This window comes from Mixophyes fleayi, chromosome 4, assembly GCF_038048845.1.
Source record: "Mixophyes fleayi isolate aMixFle1 chromosome 4, aMixFle1.hap1, whole genome shotgun sequence".
NCBI lineage: Eukaryota > Metazoa > Chordata > Amphibia > Anura > Limnodynastidae > Mixophyes > Mixophyes fleayi.
Window position 1 is genome coordinate 138303671 of NC_134405.1, and position 17273 is coordinate 138320943.

Genomic DNA, 17273 nt, shown 5'->3' on the forward strand with positions numbered 1-17273 from the left:
TACGAAGGGAGATGAAGTGCTGATATAGTCTGGTTATTCTTCTACAAGCTGGTTCTGCACAAGAAGTCTCCAGGATGAATGATGTAGCACAGGCCTCAGGGCACAAAAACCTCCTTAGCCGCAAGAAAGAACTTAGACCAGTGTCTTGTAAGGCTGAAGGTGCCTGTATTTATTGGCAGAATCCAGGAGGTGAAATATGCTTGTTCCTAACACATGGCAACCAGGGCTGTAGCAGGCTGTACGCCGCAGATTGCCTGATGTGGCCGACTCTCTTTAATGCCCATAGAGGAATAGGATCCTGTGGCGTAAGATGTAGATTATTGCTCTAAGTGCAAGATGTTTTGATTGTAACCAGAAGCCAAGTCTCCTTTATTGGGCCACCTGATGCTGTGCTTTGTCTGATGGCAATCCTGAGCTCTGGGGAAGGAGTAAGGCTGTAATACAGAGCAGTAAATTCCGTGGCTTCCTTTGTGTCCAACTTTTCCCATTGACCTTCTGTGTAGATAGAGGTTGAGTAAGCGGTTGGGAAGTGGTAGACTGGAGAGTGGTATGAGGCCAGCCGGTGGAAAAACAGTAGGCAGTAATTTGAAGGTGCTAAATACAACAAATGCAGTAGCTGATCATAAAGGTTTCACAAGGTATCAGTAAACAGTTCCAGTGTTTCTCATAGGCAGTGAGCGGGGGTTACCCCACAGATGTTTTTAGGTTACATAGAACCTTTACAGACTTTTTTTTATTTTTACTTTTTTTTTGTCTTTATATTAACACACACTAACCATTTCACTTACTGTGATAGCTGCTGCTACCAATCAAGTTACCTGCTCTCTGCAGGTGCGCACTGGGGCCTCCACAACTTCTTCTAATATCTCAAATACCAACATATGATATATGTTGATTTATGAGATTATTTGGGCAGCATATAAGATGTTGACATACTGACATAATTTAGGTGCGGCACACAGCATGTGACCGATTGCAACGGTTACAAGGTTCAGTAAAACAGCCTGCTGGCAAACTAATTAGGATGTATAATCAGAACATCCTGACATCAGATTGCGCTGATTATATAAATATAATTTACAGAAACACCAACAGACAGTGCCTATTGCCATAGGATTAAACGATAGAATTGCACCAGATACAGAATGCCCTCTAAATCACTTCTACTCAGAAATGACAAATTAAGATAACGCATCAAAACTGAACAGAGTTTTCCCCACTACAGTAATGTAGAATTATCCATCCAAGTTTATCTTATTTTGATATAATAGTTGTTTTAGACAGGTTTAATACTAAACTTATAACAATCTTTAGACACTAGTAATCAGCTGTAGGGTTTTGATGAAAAAGTAGTCTAAAAGATGAAGATTTTGAAATATGAGCTACTGAAACTAATGCCTGCTATGGTACAACTTGATTATTATCCTACATGATTTGCATGTTGTTTTTGCTAATTTTAGCAGTGATTACAGATACTTCAGAATGTTTTAATACAGTGATTGGTGCAAGCAAATGAGGCTGCAATACATCTCTTCAACTATTACATTTAAAATGTACACTGCTCAACAATGGTTGAAGAACAGTGATATATAAGTATGTAAAATCCAGCACCAGCATCCACTTTGCTAGTTATTTCACGATATATGGTCTAGATGCTAAGTATATGGAAGAACCGGGAATTATAGGCAGCATAATTAAAACCAGTAATACCAAGATAGAGTGTCACAGAATGCTTCAACATCATAAAGTATAGAGGTTTCATTAGATGTACAAGATTAATGAGCTTCAATTGATCTTTAAAAATGAAAGGAAACAACTTATTAACTTGTGATATTTGTAGCTAACCAGAATTAATTAATGCAATGGATAATAATCAAAACCATTGTAATGTAGATGGCAGAATTATTGCTATAACGGTCATTTGTTTAACAGGATAACAGATGGCATAAGCACAGATGAAGTACTGTGATATGAGAGGAAGAATTGCCTGTAATTCTGCTGTTATACGTTTCAGAACTTTTTTTTACTTCTTTTCAGAATTGATGTGATTTCCTATAATGCTGTAACAAACACAATATACATTTTTAGCACCATACAAATGTGGTGCTAGCTTATTAACGGCACACCGTGGATGGAAATTATTAATAACGAAGTGTTGTTTTATTCTTTCCTTCCATTTTTATGTCACTACACAGTAGGCTGCCTTTCACCTAAATATTACCTTGAATGTTCTTTAGTTATATAAAACACAAATGATATATCATGCAATATTCATATAAACTATTAGTCTAAATAATATTTACAAAAACAGCACCAGCGATATATTTACACATAATAATTCTTTAGTTCTATTACTTCAGTATTTAGGATGGATAATATCTGACTTCTATTATTTTTATAATGTAAAACAGTAGACGATATATTATTTTTTTATAGTAAGACAATTGTATCTCTAAAATGCTTGAAAAATAGGGCAATGAAATGTGTCAAGTGAAAAAGAAAGTATACCCTCTTTCAAATCTCTTCTTTTACATATCAGGACATCAATCATCCAGTCCTTGCCAAGTCTTAATAAATTTAATCTCATGTAACAAATAACCTATAACAGATTTTACTTTGTAATTATTTAATTTACAAAAAACACCAACATGGACACGTCATGTGTGAAAAAGTAAGTACAACCCTACTGCTTCCATATTAATATAGAAGGTGACTTGAGCCAGTTGCTGCTAATCAAGTACACTTCATCAGGAAGTGCAACTACATTTATATAAAAGCAGAATCGTTAACACTATTCTAAGCAGATCACCGTGAAACCCCAACAAGTGAATCTTGTTTGAAGACGGTTTATACAACATAAAAATGATCCTAAGTACACCAGCACATTTACAACTGAAAGGCTGAAGGAAAAATGATTCTAGGTCTTGGAACGGCCAAGTTAAATTTGAGAGGTCGACCCTATTGAGATGCTGTGGTAGAGAGCTGTGCATAAGCAAATGCCCTCAAAGATCAATGAGGTGAAGTAACTGTAAGGAGGAATGGGCCACAATTTCACAAATACAATTTATGAAAAGCGAATGATTAACTCCTACAGAAAACGATTACTTCAAGTTGCTGCTAAAGGTGGTTCTACAAGCAACTGAATCGTGGGCTGTAATTTTCACACATCCTTCCTGTTGGTTTATCATTTGTTTAATAAATCATTGTAAATAATATTATTCATTTGTTATAGAAATAGATTTCAAAGAGGGTATACTTCTTTCACATGACTGTGATGAATAAAAGTTTGTGGGGAATAGTTCTTTTAAAAATAAGACTAAAAGGTGGAAGTGAAGCGAAACAGAAGGAAGAAATGTGAAAAATTAACATTTTTACAGTGCATATCAATGCATAGAATAAACTACAGCACCCTAAAATATATGTAGCTAAAATAACATATACTTAATTAAAAATAGGAACTAAAACACCAGTGCAAATAAAACAACATATCAATAACTAAAGTAAAATGTATCATTATAACAGTATACATTAAACATAACAGATATTCATTCATATAATAACATATTGGATATAGCAGATTTTAAAGAAGGACAGAAAATATATAAACAGTCTTCTCAAATTGGAGCGAATACACACTCCAAAAATGTGAAGAAGATGTGTGGTTGACTCAAAAAACTCGCTGGTTTGCAAATGATGTTAAAGCAGAAAGTATAGATGTCAATAAGTGAGTGGATAGATCAATGGTGATATATGACTCCCTGTAGATCAGTATATAATGCTGTAACTGGCCACAAATATATATATAACATAGAGCAAGTACGCAAACAAGGTGCTAAAAATGTAGATGTGTCCACAATTTAGAAATATTATAAATCTAACAGTACAGTAAAGCGGTAAGAGGATATAAACACAAGAACTTGACGTTCTCTGCTATCTTCCCATGATTTCTGGGCTCCCATTGATAGAAATTACTTTGCATCAAGTGGTGAGCAGGCTGCGCTGCTTGAGATCTTTAAACACCTTGGCCCTGATTCATTAAGGAAAGCAAAGAAAAAAAAGGAGTAGATTCCTGGAAAACATGTTACAATGCAATGGGTGCAAATAAGTTTATTATTTTGCGCATAAGGATAATACTGGCAACCTTTTCATGAAGCACACAAATACTTGATAGCTTTATTTTTTAAACTGAAATTTAAAGTTGATCTATGACATGCCCTATCACAACTATAAATCTTTTCCCTCATTTCAAATTTACCACTCCCTCCAATGCAACATGGTTTTGCCAAGGTGCAAAGTTATTCACTTCTTCTGCTTTGCTTTCCTTAATGAACAAGACCCCTTATGTCTTGTAGCATGCACACTGTGGTGCTGAAGTATGTTCAGATAATACTGTAGTTCTGGTTATGGTAGGAAATCAGTTGTTCCATTCTGAAGAACGCACACTGTGGTGCTCCAAAACAATCTTCAGGCAAAAGCACCTGATGCCAGTCTGCATTTTCTTTGCTATTATTAATGAATACACAATGGTGTGTCCATATGCAATGGCCTAGTCTGAAAAGCATCCAAAGGCTCTGGTACATTTCACAATATCTTTGATAACTTAATGCCACTTTTTTCTTAATTGTGTCATTAGTCCCTATTTTAGCTGTTTATGTTTTAGGGTGCTATAGTTCATTTTATACCTTGATCTTCTCTTTCCTTTGTCCTCTATTTGATGGTTAGAGATATTTATACCTACTTTTTATACTTTCCTCCAAGCATGGTTTTACTTTTTGATTTTCAAGTGTACTTGTCATGCAGTTTTGAAAAATATAACATTAATAGTACAACCTGAGTACAAGCCTAATTGCAATGTATATTAATACACAAAACATTGTTAAGGAAAATCAGCTATAAAATGGTACCAATCCCTCCCTGAATAAAATGTAGTGTTGGCCTGGGCAGAAGATCCCATGACACTGATGTCATATGATCAGTCAGAGCCAATGTGTTGCAAGCTGGCAGTTGGATGATGTTACAAAATGTTTTCAGGATCATGCCCATGCAAGTTCATGGGCTTACAGTCAAAGTAAACATGTGTGGTATCTGCCCATATATCTGTTTAATGTCCAACTCTGTATAGGTAGCAGGTCTGTTTTATCTACTCCCCATTTTAAAGGTAAGAAGGACTTTTTTACTTGCTTTATAATAACTCCCAAAAGGGGATCGGGACAAAATAAGCCACACCCAGAAACAACCATTTCTCAGCCAGAAACATACACTTCCTGCCCAGAAACACCCACTTTGGGGTGAAACTGGATTTGTAATCCCATAACCTTTTACGGCTCTTGAATCTGGACTTTTGGGAGGTATGCATTTTTATGTAAGTTTGTTGGTAGAAAACGTCCCATCTACAATGACTCAACATGAAAGTGATCCCTGATGAAATGCACATCTGTCAGTGGAAGACATTTACAAAATAGCCGCCTTTCAGTGAAATTACACCTTTGGACCCGCTGAGCACTTTGATTTGTGTAAATGAGACTAGATTTCTGCTGGAGTGCATAGGTTTGTGGAGCAAGATGGACGCATTTGCAGAGGAGCACCAGTATACACAGGCAGCTGTGAGAATGTGAAAGCATTCCTAGCAAAATATGGAGTAGTGCATCAGTGCACGTTGTTTTGTGGAGCAGTGCAGAAACTATATATTTTTTTAAATAAAGAGGTGGAGAAGACACACGTTCAGGGACATTCCTTCACGTTTATATAGAGACCTTGTGCTTAGGATCATCTTGCCATATTGAAAACCAGCCTCAGTCTAGTAAACACAGAGCTAATGATTCTATGGGGGGATGGGCAGTAAAACAGCATCCCCCTTCTAGAGGCTACTAGCAGTGCGTTGAAAAATGTTGGGGCTTTTGCTGACAGCCCTTCCCGCTTTGGCTCTGGGGTAAGAAACAAGATTATTCCAGGAGTCCATAATACTCCACTATACCCAAAGATTTATTTACTTATTTGAAACAGTGCCCTGTACATGGGCACTGTTTTATTACAAAAGTGCACCTGCGAATTCGCTTTTCTGCCAAACAGATCTCATAAAGTATAGACTTTTGGCGGAGAAGTACCTTTCTAGGCGCCCTCTGAGCAAAATAGTGAAAAGCTTCACACAAAAGTATTATATATAATAAATGCAGTCCTGATGTCACCCATACTCATGGTTTATATTAGACTAAAATAAGGTTAAACCAAGCAGTGTTTTAGGAGAAAAACATAAATGGGTGGAAGGTTGGTATTTCATGCAATTGTTCCATGTATACACAGCATCTCCTAAATATTGTTTTGCCTATCCCTAGTGTGGAAAGCAGTCATGTAACTTAATGTGTGCTGGGAAGACCACGGAGGTACGCCAAAAACCAAGTGGCTTTGCTGTGCACATTAGTGGGTAAATGTATCATCCTCCGCAGAGCTGTAACGAGGGTGGTGCGGGCGGTGCCGTCGCCCAGGGCGCAAGCCCAAGGGGGCGACGGCACTACAGTTGAAGAGGACAAGTCCTTTATAGCACATTAATTAATTAAAAACCCTTTGAAACTAATAGGTAATTGAAATGAATGGGAAAAGCATTGCATTTTGGATGACTTCAGAAATGATTGTAAACGTATCCAAAGTATATCAACAACGAATATACCGCATGTGAAATTCATGTCAATTGCACTGCATTTATGAGTTGTCCAATTGAGTTTTTGACTTGATGCAGATGCAATGCCTGTGGGTATGGGGCCATAAATGCCTCTCCTCGACTTAAGAAAAATTCTCTGGTGTATATAATCACCCGTGGGTCAGCCAGGAACACATATAAATGTCTCATGAGTTTGTGGTGGCTTTCTACTGTGTATGATGACTTAAAGCAAGTGCTTTACTATGATTCTGCAGCAATGTAAGTTTACTAGTAGATGAAAGGAATTTTTAAATGTTGACTATACCACTACAACAATTACTAGTTCCAAAATAATATGCTGCCTCATGGAATACCTACTGCGTTATGTTTGACAAACAATCAATGGAGGGATTTAGCAGTGAAATAAAATTTTAGAGCTTAAATGTTTTGTTCACAGAGAATATGTATGATGTCAAGTGCTGAATGAGCTGGGCCGGTTTTAGGGCACGGCAGTCATGCTGAGCCTCATTGTCCAAGCCCCTGGCCGAGAACCAGTTGGTAATTTATTTGAATCCCTCCACTGTTTGCGTGTGTGTGTATATGTATATGTATATATATATATATATATATATATATATATATATAGATAGCTAGAGATAGACAGCGAGAGATAGATAGCGAGAGATAGATAGCTAGAGATAGATAGCGAGAGACAGCGAGCGATAGTGAGCGATAGCGAGCGAGAGATAGCGTCATGCATTTGCAAACATGTGTAACAGAATTCTTTCAGTAAAGTGCTAGCCACACATCCACATTAGGTTGACCACACCCACTTGCCAAATGGCACTCCCACTTAGATGGGGGGCGCCGGTGCCCTGTCTCGCCCAGGGCACTAAAATGTCTAGTTACGGCACTGATCCTCCGATTTTTTCAACTTGCCGGAAATCGGCGACTTTGCATTGAAAATTTAAAGCGGCGATTGCTTGTAAAGGCAAGTTTGCCCTTACAAGCCATCGCCGCTTTAAATTTTCAATGCAAAGTCGCCGATTTCCGGCGAGTTGAAAAAAATCCGAGGATGATACATTTACCTCCAGGTGTACTTCAGAAATGATATTCAGTGATGCAAAAAAACCACTTAGATATGAGCACCTTAGGAGCAATGCAGAGAAGGGGCTAGCATGCTGTCAATAAAATCGAAACTCTATCAAAGTCTAGATATAAGGAGAACGTAGGTAACTATACACTGAAGGGGTTACATGCACAAATGCTTTATAATTGACATCAGAACTCACCAATAAAGTTATTTGTGAACATTATTATCTAATAAATTCTATTTGCACATGCGACTTGTGTGAGGGCTGGAGAAACACTCAGCTTTCTGCTTTGCTCGCCTGTAATTTCTAATGCACTTATAATCTACAGCAGGAGATACATTATAGCATAAGGACCATAAAAATAATATATGTCCAATATAAAGAGCATCTTATATTACTGTGTACGCCATAAATTAGCTTAGGATTATCCCTGGCATCATTTAACACCATCAGCTAGGAGAAGCTAAGGCAGCATGCTTTCCTGGCCAAACCGGGCATCATATGTGTGGACGTGAGGAGATTATGTGAACCTCACATCCAAACATGTAACACCATCTCTGGCAATGAACGCCTCATGATTTAGTCTCTCTCAGTCGATGACATTAAATGGTGCCATTTAATGTCATCAGTATTAAAATGGTATTTAATTTTCTATTTACAAAGAAATTGTACAGTAACATGTTTTCAATAACCAGAACCTGTCCTTAGGCTTTCTCACACATATTATTATATTTTACACTTTGCTCTTCGGTACCAATAACACAGCCAGTGACTGCAGGCAACATTTTGTTATTGTCACTAAAATAAGATGTTAATTAGAAGGTCACTGGATGTGTTGACAATAAGTCAGATGTTGTGATATACTCTTACCCCTCCTGCGCATGGCTTCCTCACTCTCAGGTTTGCGACTCACAGATACAACCTTCATACTCAGATGGCCACCTCCTTGACGAATCAGAGACACTACTTGCTTATGACCAACCTTCACAACATTTACCCCATTTACCTGAATAAAACAAATGAAAATAGGGGGAGGGAAGGTTAGGGAGAAATAGGAGGAAAGTAACAGTGGTTTAGCAGCTTCTGGTGGGTTGAAATATCCAAAATATGCATTGCTTGTTTGTGAGACAACATGCCTGAATGCACACACACAAATGTACAGTGATAATGCTTTCAGATGAGTATAATAAGGGAGAATGTTACTGAGGTGAATTAAATGTACCAAAAAGAATAGATAATCTGTTATATACACTGGCAGATAGAGAGATAAGAGTGTGAAGAATGCAAGTCTCGGAGTGCTGCATGTGTGAGCTGTAGCCCTCCATGAACACCACAAACTTCTACACTACAAAATTAGTCTCTTGTTTAAGCTGCTATATTGCCTCAACTCAATCTGTCAGCTGGACACACATTAAGAGGATTAGAGCATTTTTTGAGAACAGTGTTTGAAGGATACCAAACATACAGTCTGCAATCAGTCAGTAGTGGGATTTATACTGAAGTTTACTCTTCAGAGCTATTTCAAATGGACATTCCCAACTCCTTTGTTTAACCAATAAGGATGTAATCCGGAGTGTGCACCTCCGGATCATTACTAAATTGGAGTGAGATTTTTAATAGAAATAGTGCTGTTTTGCTATATAAGGTGGATTGTTATATGTTATAATGATGGTTTATCATGTTTTGTATTAATTTAATAAAGTTGTTTCTATTCCATCGTGGTTGGTTGGTGTGAAGCATAGACAAGAAAATAAGCTCCCTTATTTCTTTTAAAATTTACCCCATTTACCTGAATAAAATAAATTAAAAAAAATAGGGAAACTTAGGGAGAAATAGGAGGAAAGTAACAGTGGTTTAGCAGCTTCTGGTGGGTTGAACTATCCAATATATGCATTGCTTGTTTGTGAGACAACATGCCTGAATGCACACACAGAAATGTACAGTGATAATGCTTTTACTTTCAGATGAGTAAAATAAGGGAGAATGTTACTGAGGTGAATTAAATGTGCCAAAAATAATAGAGAGATAAATGAGGTAGTAAAGGGAGCATGAGTAATCAATAATCTATGTTACTGTGTGCTGATTTCACACCTCAATCAAGAAGTCTCCCGTCCTAAGACCTGCTCTCCATGCCACGCCATCCACATCCACAGATTCCAGATACTGCAAAGCGGGGAAAGCTGGTGTAGGTGTGAACTCCTCAATCGGGGTCTCTGCTATAAGAACAATATTTATTTTGAAAATTAGTAGGATTTGTATTAATGACATTATTATAAGCCAAACAGAACTCAGATAAGTAACTGCACAATAAGCCACATTAGGAGGTTTTGAAAGGAGTTTGAATCAACAGTATCCAGTAATGGCTATATCGGTATATAGGCACACAGGAATAAGGTACCTTTTATATGCATATTGATAAAAGTGCAGGATGTTACATGTGACCTGACAGGCATTAGATTGAGGATTTCTCTCCACTGGTGGGATTAAGATTTTTTTTCACTGTACCATAAGTTTGGATTTAAGGTTTTCTGCATGAACTTGTATGATTTTATCTTTAACTATCGTTTAATGAGTTTTGGGTTCTGAGATATTAGATTTAGAATAGGGGTTGTGCTGTCCGTTGTGAGATATTTTGTATAACATTAAATAGGAAAGAGGGACCTACCTTCACATGCAGCATCCATAATTTAAAGACCAGCATAAAAGCTACTATTTTATTTCCAAAACTAACAATTTGAAGCCTCACATGACTAGCATCACCAAGCAACAATCCCATAACTTGTGTTAATTATAAAATGTTATGTCTTACCTAAAGAATGTGTATGCTTCACCTAGAGAATGTGTATGCCTCACCTAAAGAATGTGTATGCTTCACCTAGAGAATGTGTATGCCTCACCTAAAGAATGTGTATGCCTCACCTAAAGAATGTGTATGCTTCACCTACAGTATGTGTATGCCTCACCTAAAGAATGTGTATGCCTCACCTACAGTATGTGTATGCCTCACCTAAAGAATGTTTATGCCTCACCTAGAGAATGTGTATGCCTCACCTAAAGAATGTGTATGCCTCAACTAGAGAATGTGTATGCCTCACCTAGAGAATGTGTATGCCTCACCTAAAGAATGTGTATGCCTCACCTAGAAAATGTGTATGCCTCACCTAAAGAATGTGTATGCCTCACCTAAAGAATGTATATGTCTCACCTTAAGAATGTGTATGTCTCACCTAAAGAATGTGTATGTCTCACCTAAAGAATGTGTATGCCCCACCTAGAAAATGTGTATGCCTCACCTAGAAAATGTGTATGTCTCACCTAGAAAATGTGTATGTCTCACCTAAAGAATGTGTATGTCTCACCTAAAGAATGTTTATGCTTCACCTAAAGAATGTGTATGCCTCACCTAAAGAATGTGTATGCCTCACCTAAAGAATGTGTATGTCTCACCTAGAGAATGTGTATGCCTCACCTAGAAAATGTGTATGCTTCACCTAGAGAATGTGTATGCCTCACCTAGAGAATGTGTATGCCTCACCTAGGGAATGTGTATGCCTCACCTATAGAATGTGTGCCTCACCTAGAGAATGTGTATGCCTCACCTATAGAAGTGTAGCCTCACCTAAAGAATGTGTATGCCTCACATAGAGAATGTGTATGCCTCACCTAGAGAATGTGTATGCCTCACCTAAAGAATGTGTATGCCTCACCTAAAGAATGTGTATGCTTCACCGAAAGCATTTGTATGCCTCACCTATAGAATGTGTATGCCTCACTATTAGGATGTGTATGCCTCACCTAAAGAATGTATATGCCTCACCTAGAGAATGTATATGCCTCACCTAGAGAATGTGTATGCCTCACCTAGGGAAAATGTATGCCTCACCTATAGAATGTGTATGCCTCACCTAGAGAATGTGTATGCCTCACATAAAGAATGTGTATGCCTCACCTACAGAATGTGTATGCTTCATCTAAAGAATGTGTATGCCTCAACTAGAGAATGTGTATGCCTCACCTAGAAAATGTGTATGCCTCACCTAAAGAATGTGTATGCCTCACCTAAAGAATGTATATGTCTCACCTTAAGAATGTGTATGTCTCACCTAAAGAATGTGTATGTCTCACCTAAAGAATGTGTATGCCCCACCTAGAAAATGTGTATGCCTCACCTAGAAAATGTGTATGTCTCACCTAGAAAATGTGTATGTCTCACCTAAAGAATGTGTATGTCTCACCTAAAGAATGTTTATGCTTCACCTAAAGAATGTGTATGCCTCACCTAAAGAATGTGTATGCCTCACCTAAAGAATGTGTATGTCTCACCTAGAGAATGTGTATGCCTCACCTAGAAAATGTGTATGCTTCACCTAGAGAATGTGTATGCCTCACCTAGAGAATGTGTATGCCTCACCTAGGGAATGTGTATGCCTCACCTATAGAATGTGTGCCTCACCTAGAGAATGTGTATGCCTCACCTATAGAAGTGTAGCCTCACCTAAAGAATGTGTATGCCTCACATAGAGAATGTGTATGCCTCACCTAGAGAATGTGTATGCCTCACCTAAAGAATGTGTATGCCTCACCTAAAGAATGTGTATGCTTCACCGAAAGCATTTGTATGCCTCACCTATAGAATGTGTATGCCTCACTATTAGAATGTGTATGCCTCACCTAAAGAATGTATATGCCTCACCTAGAGAATGTGTATGCCTCACCTAGAGAATGTGTATGCCTCACCTAGGGAAAATGTATGCCTCACCTATAGAATGTGTATGCCTCACCTAGAGAATGTGTATGCCTCACATAAAGAATGTGTATGCCTCACCTACAGAATGTGTATGTTTCATCTAAACAATGTGTATGCCTCGGCTAAAGAATGTGTGTGGCTCACCTATAGAATGTGTATGCCTTGCCTAAATAATTTGTATGCCTCACCTATAGAATATGTATGCCTCACCTAAAGAATGTGTATGCCTCACCTAAAGAATGTGTATGCCTCACCTAAAGAATGTGTATGCCTCACCTAAAGAATGTGTATGCCTTACCTAAAGAATGTGTATGCCTCACCTAAAGAATGTGTATGCCTTACCTAAAGAATGTGTATGCCTCACCTAAAGAATGTGTATGCCTCACCTAAAGAATGTGTATGCCTTACCTAAAGAATGTGTATGCCTTACCTAAAAGGCCCAAGAAAGTGAAATCTTAAGCAAGTAAAAAAAAAAACCTTCACCAAAATATCAGTTATAAAATACAATTGAAAGGATATTTACAACGACAATATTCTATATATATTATTACATAGCTGCTCACAATCCTGTGCACAGCGCTATAAACTTTTGGTCATATATACTACCGATTAATTATAGAGCTGTAATAATATATATTTTTATTAAAGTGTTTGTATCACCTACACAGTGTGCAGACAGCCATTTTGTGGATTGAACCAGCATACATGAAAATTCAATATCTCAATTGATTACATAACCAGTGACTGAGGCGTTAGACACTTAGCGAAATGCAGCAGAGGCAAGTCATGACATGGCAAGTGGCTTATTATATATTTGCAAATGTGTGTACCTTAGACTCTTGTGTTTCATGTACAAATAGAATAGTACAAATCTTTTACTGGCTCACAGCAGTGTGCTGGGGGATATTCTGTGTTTGTTCCTATTCTTGATAACCCCTTCCATTTCTAACACCTGCTGTGACTTCCATTTCCGTACTTCTATACTCTACATATCGCATATGTAACAAACATCATATATATATCCTTCTCTAAAATTATTCTGTCTTACAAATAAAGGAGTCAGTTTAGCACTTGCGCAGTGCTGTAAATGGTAATAAAACAGGTTTTTTTAATATTTAGAATAGTAAGCCTGGTCTAAAGGGGGAATTGTGGGCACATGTAACCTAGCACATGTGATTTCTTATGTGATATAGTATCAAACGCTTCGGCCCAAGGTGAAAAGAACATGTGGGTGCCACACAAGTCTTCCTCTGCAACTCCGACTATCTTTCTCCATTCCTCCAATGTATACAAAATGTACAACCTTATAATCTTGTAAAACGTTTTTGTTTTCTGTCGTTGGTAAAATCGTTAAAGATGCTGTATCGGAGAGGTTTTCTGTTGTGTGTACCCAGCCTACCTGGGGCCTTTAATGCTTTAGGGCCTAAGGCACTTGCCTTAGTTGCCTTGTCTTTGAGCCAGCCCTGTGATGCTGTTATTCCCTTAGCTAAGACAGAGGAAATGGTGTTTAGATGGAATTCACTGACTTGAAAGGCTGGTCACCACTAAATAAACAGTCGTCAGACTTTTATATAATTGTAGTCAAATAGATGACAGCAGGAAAATAAGATAATTTCACCCCTTCAATGTCATATTTATTGTTTCAACAAAGGTATAATCAGACCACAAGTGTGATCACACTGCTTTGATTGTATCACAAATTTATAAGTTAACTGGGGACTTGCCTGCATTCTATGTCAATTAATTCCATTTCTATATACATGCATGTTTGCTAGATTGTGGGAGTTCACAATCAGGGGGTAAATGTATGAACATGCGGGTTTTTCAACACCCGCGTGTTCAGCGTGTTCGGCAATTAAATTTCAAGCGGCGCTGCATTTCCCTTTACAATGCAGCGCCGCTTGAAATTTAATCGCCAAACACGCTGAACACGCGGGTGTTGAAGAACCCGCATGTTCATACATTTACCCCCAGGTGTGTTCCAATGACATTTTTGGAGCATTGTTCTATGTTGCTTTAGATAATGGTCTAAGATCCGTGCTTACAGTTTATTATACATGTCTTTTAACAACACAATGTTGAGTAACAAACTTCCAAATGACTTAAATGATATTTATAGATCACAGTTTTATGCAATTATTTGTTTTTGGGAATATTTATCATTTTATAGGTCTTATACTTCAATAGGATTATGCAAGTACAAACTGCCTCCAAACTGCAGGTTGCAAATTGATCCAAATTCACAATATTACAAAACAGCTAGCCCAGAAACAGAAAGGATGAATACTTATGCCTGCTACCTATCCTCTTAAACAGGTCACATTATCTTCCTTGTTGTTTGTATTTATAATATAAAAGTGAAAGGCAATATATGTCACAACCTCTAAAGGAAAAGCATTCTGGAAATGTGGAACTAAGTAAATACATGTAGCTAGTGGTACTTTCCATGCTTTCCAAGCTTTTTGTAACTCTGTCAAATGTCAGATTGTTACTATGTAGCAGGCACTTGTGAGTTGTTATTATTATAGGATCTTTTATGCAGAAACCCATTATCCAGAAATTTCTGAAAGCCAGAAAGAAAATACTTGGAAATTATTGCTTTTGTTAAACACAGAAATGATCACCAAGGGCATGATTCACGAAGGAACGGAAATGTTGATACACATGCCCAGAACCGGACTTTTATTTTTTTAATGTTTTGTCATTAATGACAATATTATTAACAGATGACATTGATTATTTTTTTATTACTGTAAAAAATGCAAGTTACGTTTGTTTTGCATGACTTAATCAATTAACCGCCAAGTGTCTCCTATTAAGAAACTAACTCCCGCATAAGAAACTATTTAGTAGGGGAATGCCAAGATGAGAGTGGGGAAAGACAGGATTTTTTTAAATGTAATTTAGTATATGTTAAGCATGGTGCTCTAAGCAACAGAATTTTTTTTATCACCAACTCCAATGTACTCTGGTGGTAGATCCCATGTGTCTATTGAGTGATATTTCATGTAAATGGTTTTGTGTAAGGCTGCATATTGGACAAAATGGCATTCTACCTTTTGCTCCTCGTAACACAAAACCAAATCCCTCCAGTTCTCTTTTCTGCAATCGGGCAACTTTCTCCTGGATGACATAATCACTGCAAAAAATCAAATAACAGATCACTGTACCAGCTTGGACACTGCTCATTTTATTGCTGTACTGTACTTTTTCCATGATCCAACAAGAGCCCTCTTCCTTACAGTCACTAATACTAAATGCCTTCCAGTACACACTGCAGATAATGAATCCAGCAGTCTCACCTAGAAGTGAATTTACTTTATATTTATGTATTGCGTGGAATTAATCACTGCTGTTTGTATTACTGAATACTTTCTACGTAGTCAACCATTTATGCATTGGTTTCATGTACTGATACGTACTGTATGAATCTGAAATTGATCTTACCTGTGGGACGTGAAGGAGTCATATGATCCAACGGTGTAATGTCTGAAAAGACGCTTTGTCCGATCTTCACGGGTTTCTAAAAGACACAGTAAAGTCCTCTGTATATGAATCACCGGCTGAAGTACTTCTGTGTCTGAATATATTTATTATGGCAGTCTCTTAATTAGAGGTCTTTTAATAGAAGTCGAAATAGGAGATGCATGGAAAGACATGTATTATCAAAACTATGCAGATTTAAACTAAAGAAACAGAGACAAAGAAGTGTTATATACAGAAATGCACACATTAAACCTGCACATCAAATAGATTACATGCTTTTTCAATTAGTGCAAAAGAAAAAGTTTTTAATGTTTTCGGTTTTAACTGCATTCATGTGGACTATAAGACTAGTTATATTTACTATTTAACAAAACCACTCCTTTATGTTACTGCTAAGTCAGAAATCACTGTTTATTCTCAGTCTTAAAGTACAGGCTTAGAAAGTCACGCTTACATGGGAATGTTGCAATTAAGAGGAATACCAATCTCCCTTTAGGCAAGTAAAACATTTCTTTCCCACAATTCAGGTAATTTGGAAATAAATATGTGTGGCTGGGGTGGGGTGACTCTAGCAATTCATGTATGCTATGCATGTATTTTATCATTTTGCTGCATGAGGCAGCACCTGAAACAGTCATCCAGAAATTTAGTTTTGCGCAGATTTTAATGAAGTCTGAATATTTCGACTGTGCTCTATCCCAAATGTGTGTCCTGGGACCTCACATTGCCTCATTATAGTTACGTCCTTGTGTTCTATCTAGTGGAGTAACATCACCTGCTCGGGCTAAGACAACATGGGTTGGACAATAACTTTGATTGAATTGGTCAATAACTCCCTTCTATTGTAAAAGACTACTGTCATGAATAGAATATCTCCAAACAGATTTGGTTATTTTCAAAATATCTTTACCTTACAAACTGTAGACTGAAGTCCTTGAAGAAAAACATGTCAAGATCATCCTGCAATGACTGCCTTGTAGTTTTATTTGTTTTCTCCTAATATGTGACCATTGTTTTTTTTATCTTACCTTGTCGCGGATCTGGCTGTCTCATCTGCACTTCTTCCACACAATCTGCTGGAAACCATCCACTTCGACCCTTCACTGACCCCTCCCAAAATCCGCCTTCACCAATACTCAGCACTGTGAAAAGAGGAACAATTAAAAACTAAACCCAGCACATGAGATAATGTATGTATATATAAATATATATATATATATATATATATATATATATATATATATATATATATATTACATATATATAATTGCAGCAAGGGGAGCAAAAATGGAAAATCCTAGGTATTGGAGGG

At 37.4% G+C, this 17273-nt stretch overlaps 1 protein-coding gene across 8 annotated transcripts in view; it reads right to left on the reverse strand.

Moving 5' to 3' along the window:
- SHANK3 (SH3 and multiple ankyrin repeat domains 3) overlaps positions 1–17273 on the reverse strand; it is a 275347-nt gene that overhangs the window by 56440 nt on the left and 201634 nt on the right. For all 8 annotated transcript variants that reach the window (XM_075208458.1, XM_075208456.1, XM_075208460.1 and 5 more), the window contains 5 exons: positions 16990–17103; positions 15923–15998; positions 15532–15614; positions 9820–9944; positions 8599–8734 (listed from right to left, as the gene is read on the reverse strand). In XM_075208458.1, the coding sequence (XP_075064559.1) occupies positions 8599–8734; positions 9820–9944; positions 15532–15614; positions 15923–15998; positions 16990–17103 (534 nt within the window). The remainder of the gene's footprint in view (positions 1–8598; positions 8735–9819; positions 9945–15531; positions 15615–15922; positions 15999–16989; positions 17104–17273) is intronic.